This window comes from Hibiscus syriacus, unplaced genomic scaffold (genome assembly GCF_006381635.1).
Source record: "Hibiscus syriacus cultivar Baekdansim isolate YM2019G1 unplaced genomic scaffold, ASM638163v2 tig00112249_pilon, whole genome shotgun sequence".
Classification (NCBI taxonomy): Eukaryota; Viridiplantae; Streptophyta; class Magnoliopsida; order Malvales; family Malvaceae; genus Hibiscus; species Hibiscus syriacus.
In genome coordinates this window covers 2,674,763-2,692,911 of record NW_024063281.1, presented here as the reverse complement: position 1 = coordinate 2,692,911, position 18,149 = coordinate 2,674,763, and the positions used below count along the sequence as shown (strand labels likewise).

Below are 18,149 nucleotides of genomic sequence, written 5' to 3'. Positions count from 1 at the left end.
GTAACATTATTTGACTGTGATAATATAAGATTCTCAACATTTGACATTGTTTGAGAATACAGCAGGTAATCTCATTGTCTCTTAATTGTTAGATAATGTTACATCCCCATAAAAATTATCCGTTTTTAGATTATTTTATCCCTTAACTTTATAATTTTATCAACTTAATCTTTTAAATTAAATTAAATATTAAATAAGAATTTATATCACTAGTTAAACATATATCCCTACATAAAACATATTGGTAATACATTAAGTATTGTTATTAATTTAATAGTATAAGTAATTGTCTTTTCAAACATTAATATATTAATTTAATAGTAAATTAGATTAGGAGAGTCGCCCTTTCATATTGATCCTCGACACCATGATTGTAATGTTAGGATAGCGCGAAGCACGAGTTGCCAAAGCTAACGCCTCGCAGTCGTCGGCTCCTCCGAGGAAGATTACCGTCATGTTGTAAGAGAAGGACTTAGTCGAATTGACGGGGTTCCGGAACCCTCTATCGACTAGAAGACCGACCGTGCACTTTGCAAAGGCTTGGATGTTAGTGTTGAAAATCCGCAGGGTTCCATCCGCGCCATGAGCTTCTTCGGAATTGAAAAACGGCACTATAATAAGTGGTGTATGCATCTTTTCACCAAACCTGAAAATGGTTTCATGCATGTACTTATAGGGCGAAAACATTGTGAAGGGCTCGATTTGAACCTGACCCTGTGATTGCTCTGCGTAGTTGAGAAATGCTCGAATGATGTCATCAGAGCTGCTCGGATTGCTAAACTTCTTCAAGTGATTCTTGTAAGGGGCTAATGTGGGAACACTTTTGCTAGTGATGGCAAGCAGATGGATGATGTAGGCGCAGACGGGGCTACCTTTTCGGGGTTCATTGCTTCGACAAGGTTAATAATACTTGGGACGTTGTCTTCATCTTGGATGCAAGTAATGATAGGTAACTCTCCGAAGATCGAAATCATCCCGAGCGACCTACTGCGATGTCTCACGGTGGTAGACTAATCGAAATCTTGTACCACAGGCTTGTAGAACACCTTTATTATCGGGGTTATAATGGCATTCACCACAACGATTCCCACCACAGTTGACGCATATGTCTTGTCATCTATGAGCTTTTGTTGGTTCCAGCGAATGGCTTGAAACATTTGAACAATGCCCTGTAAACTTAAAATAAGGCTAAGCAAGACGGCTTTACGTTTCTTCATCTTCAAAGAGGAGGAAAACAAGAGACATGCTATTAGCCTCCCCAAGTACTCCACCACAACTAGTGCTCCAAAGATCACTAACTCCTTCTAATCTCGTATCGCCGAAAAATCGGTGTGATAACCAATTCAAAAGAAGAACAATGGAAGTAAGACATTGAAGACAATCAGTTCGTATTTCCGTACGATTGTCGTTCCTAGTGGTCCGTCCGGTACAGTGAATCCCATGATCATAAATGCAGTTCCATAGGACGCTCCTATAAAGTCGGTGATGAATCCCATGATGAATGTCATAAGTATTACGGCTATAACATAAGGTTCCTGCATAGGTTTCCCTTTCGGTGTCCTGTTGATAATCCGACGTAATATCGGTCGTATAAGAAAGACCGTAACCAGAATTAATGAACAAAGAGAAAGGGCAAAATAAATCGCATTTCTCGTTCCTTTCTGCTCCGTAGCAACTCCGATAATTATAAAGACGGCGGGACGAATTCATTGATCATGGTGAAGGATGAGAACAGTTGTCCTAACTCGGAACTTAAGAGATTGAGTTCGTCCAGGGCTTGAGTAACAACGATGAAGTAACTTATCGAATAAACGAAACAGAAATGGATCGGCAAGCCACTACCGGCACCTCTTCCGGGCATGAATTTTCCTACCCCGTTCGTTAATAACACAACGAATGCAAAAGGAAGAATTAGAGAAAAGAGGGCGAGTTTCCGAGTATGTCGGGCTGCTCTGGTTATCATTGCTACATCCATTTTGATACGTACGATGAAGACATACTAATATGCCGCCAGGGTTGACACGGTGTAAAACACCAGCATCTCTTTTGGTCCGAACATTTTATCTGTGTATATTTTGTTCCGTCCCAGAACCGAAGGCCCGAGGATCACTCCGGCCAGTAAAACAACGAAAGTAAGGATGAGAAATTAAGAATCTCCATGTCTGTGCATGTTAAGAACAAAATAGAAACCTACCAAGATACTGCAGACAATTTTAGATTGGTTTAACGATCTGAGAATAACATGGAGAGCCCGAGTGAGGACGACAGATAAGATTATTTGAAGCATTAAGGTGGAAAGGACGGTGTCTGAATGGTTTGGGTTGGGGAAGATGGCATTGTAGCTCTGGGTTTTATTCAAAATGAACACAAACTGCAGGGGGAGCGTCCATTGCATTTGCGTTCTGCGTGGTTTTCAGCAACAGTAGAGATTTCAAGACATGTTTCCAATGGACTTATGTTCGAGAAAAGAGACGAGAAAACATATAGGAAAACCCTGAATCTTAAGTAGGTGGTTTTTCAATAGCATGTTCCTCTTGTGTTGTTCATTTACCGACACACTTAAATTTGTTTGTATTTATATTTGTTTGAGTTTCTTTGTTAGATTTAATTTTTTTTGTATGGTCTTTATATGATCTTAAGTTGTTAATTTTATTTCAATGATTATAGAAAATTTTTCTAATTATGTGTTTAAGTTACGATTGTGATTATAAATCTTTATTATAATTTAGGATATTTCATATTTTGAATAAAATTAATTATTTCTATAAAAAATTATTATATATATATATATAATACACAAACCAAATTACCTTAAAGATTATTGTAATTTCTAACAATTTCAACTTTAATACTAAAAACATAAACGTTAGTCAAATTGTTGAAAGCAATGAAAAATATAATAGTGAGAGCTTCAAAACCCGTAAATCCGACTCATAATTGAGTATTAATTATTAGGGAAAGTAAAGGGAAATAATTAATTAAGAGAGAAAGTGGCAATGTCGTAGTTTGTATAAAATAATTGGATAATCTTACAATAACTAAGTCCAAAAGATGTGCAACTTGGCCATCCACTTGCAGTGTACAGCGTAGGTCGTTGCATTTGCATATGAAAAATGGAAAGCTATTCCAACTCTAGAGCGCAATTCTTGTTTTATATTTTCTAACCAAAACCCAAAATATTCATCACCTCCTTAGCTAACCCACAAAACAACATGCCTTCCTCCTTGCACCTCCACCGCTCCACCACCACCACCTTCAGCGGCGGCTGCCACCACAAACAACAAACACTCACGCGGTGTCTCCCTCTTCCTCACTGTGTCTTGCTGCCGGAAACGGTCCCTCCGTACCACGTCCACACCCTGAGACCGAACCAGTGTTGTTCCGCGGTGGTCCAAGCCATCGAAGCCCCCGTGGAGACAGTCTGGTCTTTCGTTCGTCGCTTTGATAACCCCCAAGCTTACAAACACTTCCTCAAGAGCTGCAACGTGATCGCCGGCGACGGAAACGTGGGTAGTCTTCGTGAAGTCCACGTGGTGTCCGGCCTCCCAGCAGGCTCAAGCACGGAGAGGCTGGAGATCCTTGACGATGAGCGTCACGTGCTTAGCTTTAGCGTGGTGGGAGGCGATCACCGGTTGAGAAACTACAGGTCGGTCACAACCTTACATGCTTCCCCGGATGGTAAAGGCACGGTTGCCGTCGAATCATTCGTCGTCGATGTACCGCCGGGTAATACTAGAGAGGATACGTGTAGTTTTGTTGATACAATTGTACGTTGCAACCTTCAATCTTTGGCTCAAATGACTGCAAATATGGCTAAAACACAGAACTCCTCATCCCCTTAATCATTCAATCTATTTCTCTTTAACTCTTTCGTTTTCGATGTGGGAATCCATAGATCAAATAGAGGCCTCGGTGAAGTTGAAGATTCTAGCTTTGACGATATCACCCCATTTTCTTTTTTTTTTCTCTTCCTTTCTCCCTGTAATTATGAATGTGTTTCACAAAAGTGTATCATCTATAGTAATTAATCTTGTGAATTCTACCTAGTTTATCTTCTTTGTTTGTCCTTGATTCCTTCTTATTATATGCTTTTCTTTATCAACCATGGAACAAGTATCTCACCCAACATCATTCACACTATAATGAATATATCACAAATGAGATCCCAATTTATTAACCAATGCAAGTATACGTGGATAAATACAATTTATACATAACAACAAAGAATATTGAACAACATTAAGTGTGATAAGTATATTGCACAAACTAAGTGGTCTATGTGATAAAGAATTTTTTATTATTTCTCAAAGACTCGAGTTTAAGCACTATATATGTCAGGAATGTGAACGTTTAATGTCAAAGGTTTAGAATTATCTTATAAGTATGAAAATATATACATGTGTAAAAAGAAGAGATCTAGATGTTTCCAGAGAGAAGAAGAATCGATGCAAATTGGAAGTTGGATCAGAATTTTAATAACCTGCAAGTTGATGTAGAAAATGAAAGCAAGTTGATGTTAGTCGTGGTCTAATTAAGTATATTGTCCCATATGTCTATTATTACAGTATGTATGTGTTGTTTAAGCAAGTTGGAATGCAAGTTGGCTTCTAATGTTTTCACGTTGTCTACATAAACAAAACGGAACAAACGTCACCCATTTCTTTCTTTTCTCTTCCCTACCTGTTGATTTGACCCTTAACGCCTCTCTAATGTTCTTTTATTTCATTACCCTTTTATTGCAAGCTGAGTTAGGTTTGAGTTAGGTTTAATAAGGGTAAATTATGCGTTTATTATTCAAACTATTAGTTTTGGTATGTTTAGTACATAAATTTTTAATTTTTTCAAAATTATATCTAAAGTTTAGTTTTTGTTTCATTTTAATACCCCTGTTTAAAATTTAGTGTTAACTTTTTGGAAAAAAATTGAAAGTTTAGGTATTAAAACGGATCATAACTGATAGTTTAGGAACTAAATGCTTTAAGCTTTTAACGGCAGAGTATTAAAATGAAACAAAAACTAAACTTTAGATATGATTTTAAAAAAATTGAAAGTTTAGGTAGTAAAATAGACTAAAACTTATAGTTTAGATACCAAATGCATAGGTTACCCTTTAATTATTACAATTACCGGGTGAGAAATCATTTATGAATAGGTTCCCTCGAATTTACAGGCTAGTTTCAATAAAATTTAGGACATTTTCAGAGGTGTTAAAGGAAAGTGAGTGGCGAGATTCTTCAGTTATATTTGATAGATAGCTCTTGGATAGAGAAAGAAGCATACTCAATGTAATTAAAAGAGAAGTAGGTGAAGCTCAAATCAAACCGGGCGTAGCTGATCGTATTATTTGGATTCACGAGAAGGATGGGAAGTTCTCGGTCAAAAAATTGACTGATTTGTTGCTTAGGAATGATAATATCATTGAAGTAGATCAGCCTAAATATGATAAAATATGGAGCCTCAAGGTTCCCCCGAAGGTGAAATGCTTCTTATGGATGCTAATACAAAATAGAGTACCAACAAAAGCGTTTCTCATAGGTAGAGGAATTAAGCTAAATGAGAATCAATGCTTATGTCCATGGTGTGGCGATGCTGAAGAAGATTCGAATCATGTTTGTTTCTTGCATATATATGGCGTCTTTCTGGATGTCTTTTTGCAGGTGGTGGCAAATAGGAGGGAGTAGCGCGTCAACTATAGGTGAGCTGCTTGAATTTGGGTTCCAGGTTCGTTGGTCTGTGCCAAGAATTTTAGCATGGCAAGTTAGCTTTGCGACAGCTTTGTGGAGCATTTGGATGGTCAGAAACGATTTCGTTTTCAGGGAGAAAAAAACAAAACTTAAAGATGTTGTATGTATAGTCAAAATGCGTGCTTTGGTTTGGTGTAAGGCACTCAAGGAGTTTAATGATCTGGATGAAAATCGTTGGTGGGTGTGTCCGGGGTCTAGTGTGGATACCTGTGAATAACTGAGAAGGCAGAATTTGATTTGGCAGCCTCCAGGATTGGGGATTATGAAGTTTAATGTGGATGGATCGGCTAACAAAGAGGCAGCGGGGTGCGGTGGAGTGTTAAGGAATTCTGAAGGACATGTGGTGGCTATGTTTTTCTGGCCTGTTTCACTGGTTAATGTTGAATTTGCTAAGCTGGTTGCAGTAAAATTTGCATTAGAATTATTTTGTGGATCTAAGTGGCTGAGGAAGGTTAATTTGATTATTGAATCCGATTCTTCTGTAGTATTAAATTGGATACATTCTTGCTCCTGTCGTCCTTGGAGGTGGGGAGCTACCTTTGAAGAAATTGATGCGATGGTATTAAAGATTAAAGATGTTAAGTTTTACTTCACGCCGAGGTTAAGAAACAACATGGCTGATCAACTTGCCAAAGTTGGATTGAGTAGAAATGTTATGTTTAAAGCTACTTGGTAAATTAGCAGGTTGAACTTTATTGTTTGTGTTGTGGACTGGTTTGGTTTATGCTTGATTGTTTAGTAGGAGTTGTAATTTAGGTCCTTGTTTGTTCATGTTTTCTGCAGGTCGGTTGTAATATCCCTTAACTATGGAGCACTCTTTTCCCCCATATAGGATTAGGGGGTTTTTTAATGAGGCTCTTAGTTGAGGATGAGATTGCTTGTGCTAAGAGTAATAAAATTTCTGGTTTTTTGCTGAGCAAAAAAAAAATTATTACAATTACCATATGAAATGATTAATTAAATTAAAAATTGAATAAATCGATCGATTTAATCAATTGTATGTAGAACTATATATTATTATTTACAATAAATATAAATACATAATTCAATTATAATTTTAAAAAAAGCATAAAATATCAAACCCCAAAGAAACTAATATAAATACTGTTTCCATAAATGTTAATTAAGTTCTAAAATATTGGTGATATTGGTTGATATATGATCATAAATTTCTTTCAATATAATCATGTGGTTCATAAAATTGAATTTTATTTAATATGATTTTGTGGTTCATAATCTCTTTCATATAGTATTCAAATTATTATAAGCTCTAAACATATTTTTAAATGAATTTGTATGGTGAAATACGCCTGAACCGAAGCCATGAAGTAGGTAGAGACAGATACGGAACATTATGTTAGGAAGTACAAACTTAAAAAATTATATTAAAAATTTAAAGTTGCGAAATTAAATAATAAATATAAAATAAAAAAATAATATAAGGAAATTTAAAATTTTTAAGTGAACGACCACATCCCTCAATACTCTCTCCATCCATCCCTGAAAAAATGCAAATATCTTGTATCACAAATATAACATCTTGACACAGTTGTTATCTCATACGTCATTTGAATGAAACCCTTTTTAAATAAGTTAATCTTATCGTTAGTAATTTATGTCATGATCTACCCCTTCATAAAGCTATGTGATACTTGATAAAGAGACATTTCTTTAATTTTCTTGTCAAATTTAAAGTAACATGTCCAAATAAACAAGTCATGTATTAGTCTACAAACCATAATATGATCTCAAAGCCACAAACACTCTTAAATAAAAGATCTCACGGGACCTAACAAAAGTTAGAATCGAATCTCACTTCTAAACCATGAGCATAGTGTGGGACCCATAGGCATCAAACTATCCTTCGATATTTCTCCTATAGAGATATTATACCATCTACTTGGTCTCAATGTTTGCACAAGTCCCACATGAGTATAAGAAAAGGTCGCGTACACCATAATAACTCCACACGCTAGTTTAAAATGAGATATGGTGGAGATCGACATTAATCATTTTTCTTTAAAGAGCTAAAAATTAAAAAATATAACACCAATAAACATTAGAACGTCTCAAACGATATCATTTTCTAAAAAAACACCTTCATGGCTATTCTGTGCAAATATCTGCTTGACTTGTATCATCGTTTTGTTGATGGGGCGATATCAAGGACTAGGATAAACCCTAACATCTTACCCCACTCGATTGATGGATAAATTTCATTGAACCTTTGGCTAAAGAGAAAAAAATATTTTAGTCCCACCTAAAATTTAATTATTTAATTAAAGTACTCCTTTCAATGGGTAAATTATACTAATGGTGACTGAAATTTTAGAACACTTTTATTTTGGTCATCAAAATCGAAAAACTTTTATTAGAGTCATTATTTCATTTAAATCAATGGGAACCATTAACGACAGTTAACCTAGCACGTAAAACTTTTTAAAAAGGACATAATCCACTCTTTCCATCCTTATTTCTATCATCGTTCGACGGTTTATTTTAAAAAAAAATCGTCTAACTATTCATTTTCTATTTCTTTCTTTCAACTCGTCAGTGTCAATCGTTGGATTAGCTTTGAAAGATAACTATATTAATTTCTTGACTAAATGAAATTTTTTTCGTTGTCAAAATTGACAGTTGACCGTTTCATTCATCGAAAACTTGATCTTTACATTGGTAGCCAATTAAAAATCTCATGATTTTCTGAGAAAGAATATTTTGACATACTATATCAGCATTTTTAACGACAACTCGAGATACCAACTATAACAAAAATAAATTAAATATTTAATGATCACAATAAAAATTCTAAAAATTCAGTTATCAAAGTGAAAACTCCTTAAGAAAATACGAAAGTTACTTGGAAATCCAATGGTGCACCTTACTGGATTAGGACGTTACAGCTTTCATGTTCAGCAACTTGGTGAAATAAATAAATACTAAAAGAAAAGGATCAAATAAAAAATATTAATTAAATAAAATAAAACTTTTTCCTTTTCATAATAAGGTGAGTAAAATCATGAATAAATGCAACGCTATTTAATACATAATAATCAATGTTACAGTCACCTTTCAACACGGAATTATGGGGTCAGTATTTCTCGAAACCGACCCTTCCACTTTATTACCTATTTGGTGAGAGCCGAGCTTCTAAAAGTTGGGCCAACCATTTATTTGAAAATTACTGTTAAATCTTTTAGGGTAAACTATACTATCGACCACTCAACTATTTAATCCTTTTACTTTTCCAATCGATATTTCGATTTTATCAATCAGACCACTTAACTATTTAATTGTTGTCAATTAGGCCACATAATATATAAGTATTGAGGACTAAATGTATAATTTTACAAATTGACAACAATTATTGTTAACTCTATCAAATAATTTATTTTTTAAATAATTTCATAAACATTTTAATACAATTAAATCAATTTATATATATGAAATTATTAGTAAGAAAATTAAAATTATTACTTAAGTTACAAAAATAAATTTAATGATATATATATATATATATATATATATATATATATATGTTAACGTTATATATTTTGTGTTGCACTTCAACACAAATCTTTCTACCTAGCTTTGGTGGTTTAGGCGTTGGTTTGAGAACCAATATTGCATATGTTCAAACCCTAAAAAATAAAATACTTAAAATATAAAATGCCTTCCATTCTTGTTGTGACATGTGTTGATTAGAGGATTAAATTAATTAAATTAAAATTAGGATTAAATTCACATAATATATAAGTTTTGAGGACTAAATGTATAGTTATACAAATTTTTTTAACCGCTACATCAACACTTCCGTCAATTGTTAACGGCAAGTGGCCTGATTGACAAAATTGAATGATCGATGGCAAAAGTAAAAGAACTAAATAATTGAGTGATCAATGATATAGTTTACTCAGTCTTTTATAATATTAATATAACAATTTAAATAATACTTCACATATATTATGTCAATAAATAATTTTAAAGTTAAAAATTTTGGGGACCAAATTAAATTTTTTGAAAATTCAAAGGGCCTAAATTATAATTTTTTTAAAATTTTGGGGGCCATGACCCCCACTAGCCCTACTTATGTTCCACCACTATTGATTTTAATATTAATTAAGCACTTTCATTAATACATGTACACTTAATATATGAACAAATTTGAGTTTAACATGTTAAAAATAAAAAATAATATTTTTTATAAAAAATTAAGGATAGCATTTATTTATTTTGACATTAATTTCATGTTCTCTATGTGATAAGTGCATGTAGGATTATAATTTAGTCCAAACGGACACATAATGCTTAAATTGATGATTTTAACCGATGAAAGAAATTAATTATTATGATATTTATAGTTTATGGATTTTGCGTATTAATGGTAAAAAAATATTAAATTAGACGCCATAACCAAAACCAATTAGAAAGAAGATTAATTTGGTACGTAAGAATTCATGGTATGGAAGTTAGGCTGAATTAGGATAGAAGAGCTTGGCAAAGAGAAGCTCATTCCAAGTATCTTGAAGTCCAGGCAAGCACCAATGCGTGCAATCGGCATAGCTAGCGGGGTTGGCTAGCTGCTCTGGCGACAACGGATTCCATTGCTTCTTGTAGATCGACGTGTGGGCGTCTTTCCGATAACTCGAGAGCTGAGTGATGTTGAGGAACGTGATCGGGAACTCGGATTTACCAAACTCTTCCCCGATCACCTTCATTATGCTTTTCCTGCTATCGGTACCCCAGTAGCTTGGATCTTGGATCAATGTTGTTTGGTTGTAGCAGTTCCCCCCAGGCTCTCCACCCCAGTCGCCCCTGCCAATTCGTGCAGTGTTACACTTGTCCTAATTTACCAATAAATCTCTATTGTTTTGAACTTACTTAGAATGTGTGGGGGACATGCTGGTGAAAAAAACCATCGTCTTGGTGCGGTCCATATTTCGAGTCACCCATTTCAACATGCTCTTCATCGCCATACGATATGCATCCTCCGTCGACAACTCTATTATTTCTTTCTCAACGTCCTCGAACGACCCTTTCCTGTCCAAACAAAGCACACACATCTCCTCACACATATGTTCCTCCCGAAACAAAAATACAACATGGAATCGGGATACGTACAAGATCTTCATGTCCTGCCCGGTCACCCACCACAGATACGTATTGAAAACCAAAATGTCGACGCCCTTCCAATGCTTCCCGTGCTTGTTTATCGAACCTTTCCTCACTATCCTATCCGATACTCTGTGAACTACAGCATTGTCCGAGTTCGATTCCAAAAGGAACGGAGCCCAGTAGAACTCGATGGTGGCATTGTAATCCTACGCAACACGATACAAATATTAATAACCCGAGTTGGATTCTAACTTCGTCCCTAGATTCGGGTTTCTTAAATTAGATCACGAGGTTGAGGCTAGAGTTCTTTTCGGGTGAGATCATAAATTACCTTGGCTCGGAAGACAGTGAGGGCATCATTGTTGTAGGTCTCCATAGATTTTTTGTGTTGAGGGATGAGTCTATGAAGAAGGCAGATCATGGATACATACTGGCCACGGTTCAATGAGTCACCCACAAACATCATTCTCTTCCCTCTTAGACTCTCTAGCATTAATGTGGCATTGAATCTGTTGAATGCCAAAATCTAATCTCATAATTTATATTATTTTCACAATAAATAAAATGATTTCCACAATAAAATTAGTCATAATGATTTTTTTGTTCATATAAAATATTAATAAATCTCTATTATATATATATATATATATATATATATATTTAAAGACAAAACGACAGAACCCATCAAACAAACTTAACGGTAAAAAGAGTGTTATTATCCTTAGAAGTCTTAAACCGGAACAACTACGTTTGCAAAATATTATTTGCACGTGTTCCCAACTCAACACCTGAGTAGTACTACGTGGCATAATGACGAGCGACACAGTCCGACCACATCAGCAGACACGTGGAATTAAAGAGAGCAAGGGGTCCCAGCTACTCAATATTATTTCATAGTAACACAACACCGACAATTTGCTTATTCCTATGGCCGAAAGGATCCATTCGGTTTGGTACAACCACACATAGTGGACCGCCGGCCCGTGACCTTTTACCCCACCCGAACCGTTATTTTTAGCTCATATTTACCGACTACTAAACCAAACGTCATTATTTTTAATCACATTTAATTAATCTCATAAATGATTAATCTTTGAATCATAAAACTCATTAAGATGCTCAGACAGTGTGATTAGGTAAGATATTAAGGGACATCATCATTGCAAATACAAAATTGGTCGTAAGATTCCGACATTTTTCATCGGTCGGAAACAGACAAATAAAAGGCCGTAAAATCATAAAAAATTTAAAAAAAAAATCAAAGGAGTTTCGGGAGATACCTGGGAAGATCGCAGCCATGTGGTTGCCATCGCCATTTCTGATACTCGGTGTCCGGTCTCCCATGTTCTTGACACGTCAACTGCGGCTGTATGTAGGGGCACTCCGATTCTTCATACTGAGGCCGAGTCAACTCGTCCCTAACCCACCTCCCGCTGAATACATCGCACCCCTCTTGTCCCTTCCCCACTGCAAACGGCGGCACCTTGTAATCCTCCCTTTTCTTCACTAACCCCGCAACCAGACCAAAACCGAGTCAAAAGAGAGAGGTCGAATCGAATTGAGTGACCGAGTCAATGATAGGGTCAAACTCACCTGGTTTTGGGGAGGCAACTCGGGTGGGCCGGGTCGGTTCAAGCCCGCCAAAAATGTAAGCGAAATATTCTCCATGGACGATAGCTACAAGAAGAATGAAAGCTAAGAGGGTGTAGAGATAAGTAGAGAGACGACCTTTCCGAAGAACGCCAGATGAAGACGAAGAAGAAGAAAGTGGCGGTGCCTTCATGTTCCCCATCTTTTTCTCTTATAAAATTACATCAGAAGAAGAAACTCTTTTCTTTCCCTTTAGGATTTCTTCCAAGATTCTAAATAATCTTCAAAAGGTTTAAAAGTTTATAGGAAGGTCGAGGTTTTCGTATTCGCCAATAATTAAATATTGTTGGGAACTATGCATAAAAAGGTTGAATTGTTAAAACAAATTGGAAAATTATTGTTTTAGTCCCTTTATTATAATATTTTATTTTTTATATTTTTTTTTGTTAGTATTTGATTTATTGATCAGCTATTTCATATTGGATTCTCTGAGGACTCATTATGGAAACGATCCTTTTAACTCGGTTTGCTTTATTTATAAACATTATAAATTAAATTCTCGATCTTATTTAAGAGATTTAACGTATCAATTCGTTGAACTAAGGGGTCGATTGACATGATAAACACGATTGGTTGCATATAATCACCGGGTCATATCTTTCTGATTCGATTGTTACTTTCTGACTTCTGAGTTTGCAGTTTTGGAGGCTTTGTTTATAATTTTGTTTTTGTAATTATTTGAGTGAACAAATATTTAATAAACGTAGCATTAGTTAATATTTTGTTTTTGTAAGGAAAGTGGATAACATTTGCCTTGGCTTGTAAGCTAAAACTGCCCCATTATTACAATGACTTGGGAAGGGTAAAAAATGGATTCGATCTTGGTGAAGATTTGGTAGCATTTCAACCTCCATTTTGTTGGGATTTCAATGGTTTGTTTCTTACTCCAATCCTCGCCAATAAATTAGGTGTTTAGTGTTATTCAGCTGATGATGAGCAACACAATTGGAATGGGTCAACTAAAACAGGTCCCATATACATACAGATGTTCATTTTCTACCTAATTAGTTAAGTACTCATGGAATACTTGAGTTGATATAAATATTTATCGCCAATAAGACCTTTTCTACTTAGTTTTGATGAAAAAATGTAAAATGGAATCAGAATGATGAAGTGGGAGAGAGGCAGTGTTATATGGAAGAACGGATCATCGGAAAATCGTTCCCGGCACAACCATTCGCGGTTTTGCATGCTACAGACTGCCATAGAACAAAATTGCAGCTGCTCAAAAATTTACTTGAGAATAGGAGCCTCCTTGACTGGCTGAAGGTCCCCTAAACTGCCGCACCAAAGAAGATACATACATCTGCAAAAATGGTAACATATATGATTGTGTGATTAGTAGGTTTTGCCTCATTTCATTACCGACTAACAACAGGGTACCTGCGTTCTATGCGGTAAGCTGACCCAGAAATCCAAGTTCGGAACTGCCTGAAGAAAGCATAGCAAGGACATAAAAAAAGGTAAGAGAATGGTCTGTCAGTCGAGGCAAGCCAAAATCACAACTTTCACATAGAAAGAAAGGATAACTTCAGAGAAAAACTTACTTCTATACCGTGAACTCCGAGGAAAAAATATCGATAAACAGTACCAGCAAACATATAGGCTCCAAGGAGGCATATGATACTAGAGGAAAAAAAACCCGTCAATCAAGAGCTGTTACAGATATTTTATCATCATCATCATTATGACCTAAGATGTTAAAACCCTTACAGGATCAGCAAGGTACCAAACCAACCAAAACCTTTCCCATGAATGGATATGATTGTTGCACACTCAGAAGGATGTCGTAGCGTTGTGGCCTATCAAAATTAACAAAAGGAACTTTGAAACACCAAGATAATCCACTTGTCAAATATGAGAAAACAGAAAAGTTATCAACATAACGGACATCCTGTAATGCACATGCATGTGTATTCAGGCATAAGCATACTCAACATATACATGATGTTTGGTTAAAAATGTTTTCAAGGATATCAATGTAAGAAACAGACTGAAACTTACATAGTCACAAGTCCCCAGTTTCTCCATTGAATCTGGCCCCTGTTCAGAAGAATGGTATATTAGGTTTATATCATAATTAGATATTTTGCAACTCCAGAGAATTTTTATTTGATCATATCTAGCATATTAAACATTGTGGTAAATGCTCTTACTTGAGCTCCAGTTGAATCGCAAAGGATTGAGACAGTGAACAATTGTGCCCTTTTCCACTGCTTGACATTCTAACAATGACACCTTTGAAAGGATTCAGCTCGTCTGTCATGTATAACGTAGTATAACAGACACTATCACCAAACTGCATTTATACAAAAAAAGAGCGAAATCGACTGTCTCCTCACAGCATGGCACCACGGAAAAAGAAAGCAATCAAACACACAAAGGGAAACTGCCACTAAAAGCTATGTTCAATAAATGTGAAGCATCCAAGGCTTACCATCAGAAAGAATTGCCACTTTGAGAGGCGGAGTTGGAGTGTTTCTCTTATTTACTAATGTCTAGGTCATACTAGAAAGTCCCTTAGAAATAAAATGCATTTTTGACTTACCAAGGATTCTAACATCTGTACTTGAAACTTGTCCAATAGTAGTGGCTTAGTGCATACGTGATAACCTGCATAAACCACATAGATTCATATAGAATTTGATAATTCAACGTACTGCATTTATTTTCCTTTCCAACTATATGCATATGAAAGTCTGTACCATGCTGCTAATAATGCACATGTAGAAAAATACTACAACTTTATAACCACTTGCATGAATGAGGAAAAGTTATATTTTAAATTTCAAGTAATGCAAATGTGAAGAAGCAATGTGCTACAAAGAGAAAAATTTACACATATTTCTAACACTTTTTTGTCAGACTCTAATAGGCTAAAGTATAAAAAAAGACAATTGGGAATTAAGTGAGAATGTCAAAACACAGAAACTAAACAATAAACAAGGATACCTTATTTAAAGAACTCAATAATAAAAATGCAATTACATCTGATCATGATTGAATAGTTACTTGTCAATAACCAGTAATTATGATGTTGAAAATTTATCATATTGAAGAATAGCACCGGTTATAAACTAGTAAACAAAGGAAATACTAACTAAAAGCAAGAAAATCAGCAAAAATGTTTACCTCCAGAACTTTTAGCCACTAATGCACTACATTCCATTCCACTGCGTGATGGGTCTCCACAATCCTGAAGTATCATAAGACAATCAAATAAAAGAGGAAAAATTCGTCAATGATGACTTGCATCGTATTCTGGATCCTTTCATAGTTAGCATGTAAACAATAAAACATGGATAAATTCCGCAAGCAATTACCGAGCACTCAGCACATCCAGGTGGATCGTGGCTAAAAATCATTCCACCGCAAAGCTGCTCCATTGTATCAATGAACAGAAAGCCAACAAGAAAATAAGCTAAGTTTATAGGTAAAGAAGTCATATAAACTTGCTTCTAAAGACTATAGCTTCTTCTTATTGGTTACAAGTTCAGTAATTAAACCCATACATTTTATTGAGAGGAAAAACAACAAGCAAGAATTTAAAAGCATACTTGAGTAGTAATTAACCACATCAGAATCCGCATAAGAAGTTCATGCTTCAAAAGAAAACCTAAAGAAAACAGAATTACTTAAAACAAAGTAATAAACTGTAACCTGATAGAGCCAACCTGAAACCAAAGCAGTCTCATTCACAGCCACCTTATAAAACCCAACACAGTTAAACAAAATAAAAGGCATTTCGATTAAGGAAGAAAAAAATAACCCAAGTTACCCAACTGAGATATGAAGGCTTCCAATCATATGAATATAATGTGCAATACAACACAATTTTCAAAACAACAAAATTTTAACACTCCAAACAGGTCTAAAGTTCAACTACAGAACTAAACTAATCGAACAGGAAGCAAATCTAACACACACCGTTTTCTTCTCAACCAAATTCGTAATAAATTCTCTTTAAATAGAACACCGAACTTGTTTGTAAGTAATCCAATCGCAGAAAATATGAATTTCACTCCTTGATAAGTTAATTCTACCGAGTTGCAACATTCTAAATTAGTATAGTATATACATGAAAAAAGGAATTATATAAATTTTCAACAACCTCGTTTACTAAAATCTAACAACATATACCTACATGTGTGTATATAATACATCATTTTATACCTGACTTCAATTTTAAAAAAAAAAGTAATTTAGAAGAAATCAGAGATAGTTAGATCAGGGAAAAAAACGAAGTTGAGTGTGTTACCCGTCTTCGCTGAGGACGCCATGGGAAACTAGGCAGTGGAGAAGCCAAGGTGAAGTTGTAGAGCTTGTTGCGGTCAATGAAGCTGTGTTCGCAGATCCCGACAACTGGGTTAACTCGGAGTTGAATCGCCAAGAGAAAAATTACGAGAAGAAGCAATCTCCGAGATTCATTTCCCATTATCATTTTTATTAGCTCAAAAAACTATTAATAATTCTCTAATTTCTTTGAAACACTAAAGGCTAAAGAGTAATCCGAATACAAAGCTGGACCGAGAGGGACAAGCAGAAATAATAAGCTTCTTCGTGCATCCAAGAGAGAAAATTTAAACTTTGAATTAATTGCACAATCACATCTTGTATTTTCAATAATTATAATTTGATTAGTTTTATAGCTGTGGTGTGATACCCCGCCAAAGTTTTTCACGCAGCTTTGCGGGTAAATTACATCAGAAAATTAAAAATTTCTTTGCTAAAATTTGCTCTCTATTCACTGAACTTTAATTATTTTCAATTCCCTCACTATACTTAATAAATTAGGTTCAATTCCCTCATCTTACTTACCAAAACCTTTAATATATAAAATTCTAAAGAATGATGAACGACTAAAAAAATTAAATTTATTAAGTTCAGTGAACAAATTGAAAATATTTAAAGTACATCGAATGAAATAGGATAAAGAATAAAGTTCAGTTACCAGATTTTATAATTTACCCTTCTTTTTATTAATATAGGGTGATAATGAGGAGAAATTATTTGATGGACCCGACTCACTACGTTATCCGTGATCTCAACCAATAAGGTTCATCCATCTCAAGGTAACTTCTAAATAACTACCTACTCTTTTTTTATATGTACGAAAGATGTAAAGATTTAACTTAAAAAAATGATGTAGATGAACCTTATTGGTTGGAACCACAGATGATGCAGTGAACTAGGTCCATCTAATAATTTTCCGATAACAAGATATCATATGTTATAAAAATCATCAATAATTTGATAACCTTTACAGTTTCATATTCTAATGCTTAAACTTAAACTTCTGAAAATAATAATAATAATAATAATAATAATAATAATTTAATAATACAAAGACCAAAAAATGGTCGATTCTGGAAATTGGAAATAAAATTCCAACTTCGCATGTGCTTTATTCAGCGACCCAATAAATAAATATAAAAATCAAGTCAAGTCAAGTCTGCATGAACCTTTTTCTACGGATTGGAAAAATGGAATAAATCAATATATTGTGTATGGTAAATTCAATCAAATAATTTTTATTAAAATCAATTATTATAATACATAAACAGGCGGATGCATACCCTGTCTGTACTTAATTTTAGACCTAGATAAGTCTGGACAAGACATGATCCTCACATGATATTT

The 18,149-nt window shown here is 34.8% G+C and overlaps 4 protein-coding genes across 4 annotated transcripts; 1 reads left to right on the top strand and 3 right to left on the bottom strand.

Moving 5' to 3' along the window:
- Positions 1-3,129: 3,129 nt before the first annotated feature.
- Positions 3,130-4,045, top strand: LOC120176528 (abscisic acid receptor PYL4-like). The gene has a single exon (XM_039182950.1). It carries the CDS (start codon positions 3,213-3,215, stop codon positions 3,840-3,842), a length of 630 nt encoding a protein of 209 aa, XP_039038881.1. The 5' UTR covers positions 3,130-3,212; the 3' UTR covers positions 3,843-4,045.
- A 6,125-nt stretch (positions 4,046-10,170) lies between these two features.
- Positions 10,171-12,747, bottom strand: LOC120176664 (protein trichome birefringence-like 33). The gene is made up of 6 exons (XM_039183048.1): positions 12,453-12,747; positions 12,140-12,365; positions 11,191-11,368; positions 10,866-11,065; positions 10,626-10,784; positions 10,171-10,559 (listed from the first exon to the last, which is right to left on the bottom strand). Exons 1-6 carry the CDS (start codon positions 12,649-12,651, stop codon positions 10,214-10,216), a joined length of 1,308 nt encoding a protein of 435 aa, XP_039038979.1. The 5' UTR covers positions 12,652-12,747; the 3' UTR covers positions 10,171-10,213.
- Positions 12,748-13,596: 849 nt separating this feature from the next.
- LOC120176665 lies at positions 13,597-15,941 on the bottom strand. Its single transcript, XM_039183049.1, has 9 exons — positions 15,833-15,941; positions 15,642-15,705; positions 15,058-15,122; positions 14,666-14,768; positions 14,514-14,552; positions 14,223-14,311; positions 14,057-14,135; positions 13,893-13,940; positions 13,597-13,815 (listed from the first exon to the last, which is right to left on the bottom strand). Exons 5-9 carry the CDS (start codon positions 14,538-14,540, stop codon positions 13,735-13,737), a joined length of 324 nt encoding a protein of 107 aa, XP_039038980.1. The 5' UTR covers positions 14,541-14,552; positions 14,666-14,768; positions 15,058-15,122; positions 15,642-15,705; positions 15,833-15,941; the 3' UTR covers positions 13,597-13,734.
- LOC120176643 lies at positions 14,662-16,944 on the bottom strand. The gene is made up of 7 exons (XM_039183034.1): positions 16,768-16,944; positions 16,184-16,214; positions 16,067-16,125; positions 15,833-15,886; positions 15,642-15,705; positions 15,058-15,122; positions 14,662-14,808 (listed from the first exon to the last, which is right to left on the bottom strand). The coding sequence occupies exons 1-7, from the start codon at positions 16,942-16,944 to the stop codon at positions 14,662-14,664; spliced, it is 597 nt and encodes a 198-aa protein (XP_039038965.1).
- Between the last annotated feature and the right edge of the window lie 1,205 nt (positions 16,945-18,149).

Excerpts from the sequence above, each read along its gene's own strand:
- LOC120176664 (XM_039183048.1), bottom strand. The coding sequence starts at position 12,651 with ATGGGGAACATGAAGGCACCGCCACTTTCTTCTTCTTCGTCTTCATCT. Across the intron at positions 11,369-12,139 it reads CATGGCTGCGATCTTCCCAG|ATTCAATGCCACATTAATGC; the intron begins GTATCTCCCGAA and ends GGCATTCAACAG. Across the intron at positions 11,066-11,190 it reads TCACTGTCTTCCGAGCCAAG|GATTACAATGCCACCATCGA; the intron begins GTAATTTATGAT and ends CGTGTTGCGTAG.
- LOC120176665 (XM_039183049.1), bottom strand. The coding sequence starts at position 14,540 with ATGGAGAAACTGGGGACTTGTGACTAT. Across the intron at positions 14,312-14,513 it reads AACTGGGGACTTGTGACTAT|GCCACAACGCTACGACATCC; the intron begins GTAAGTTTCAGT and ends TAATTTTGATAG. Across the intron at positions 14,136-14,222 it reads TTTGGTACCTTGCTGATCCT|TATCATATGCCTCCTTGGAG; the intron begins GTAAGGGTTTTA and ends TTTTTCCTCTAG.
- LOC120176528 (XM_039182950.1), top strand. The coding sequence starts at position 3,213 with ATGCCTTCCTCCTTGCACCTCCACCGCTCCACCACCACCACCTTCAGC.
- LOC120176643 (XM_039183034.1), bottom strand. The coding sequence starts at position 16,944 with ATGGGAAATGAATCTCGGAGATTGCTTCTTCTCGTAATTTTTCTCTTG. Across the intron at positions 16,126-16,183 it reads TGAGACTGCTTTGGTTTCAG|GTTTTCTTTTGAAGCATGAA; the intron begins GTTGGCTCTATC and ends TGTTTTCTTTAG. Across the intron at positions 15,887-16,066 it reads TGTGGTTAATTACTACTCAA|CTTTGCGGTGGAATGATTTT; the intron begins GTATGCTTTTAA and ends ACAATGGAGCAG.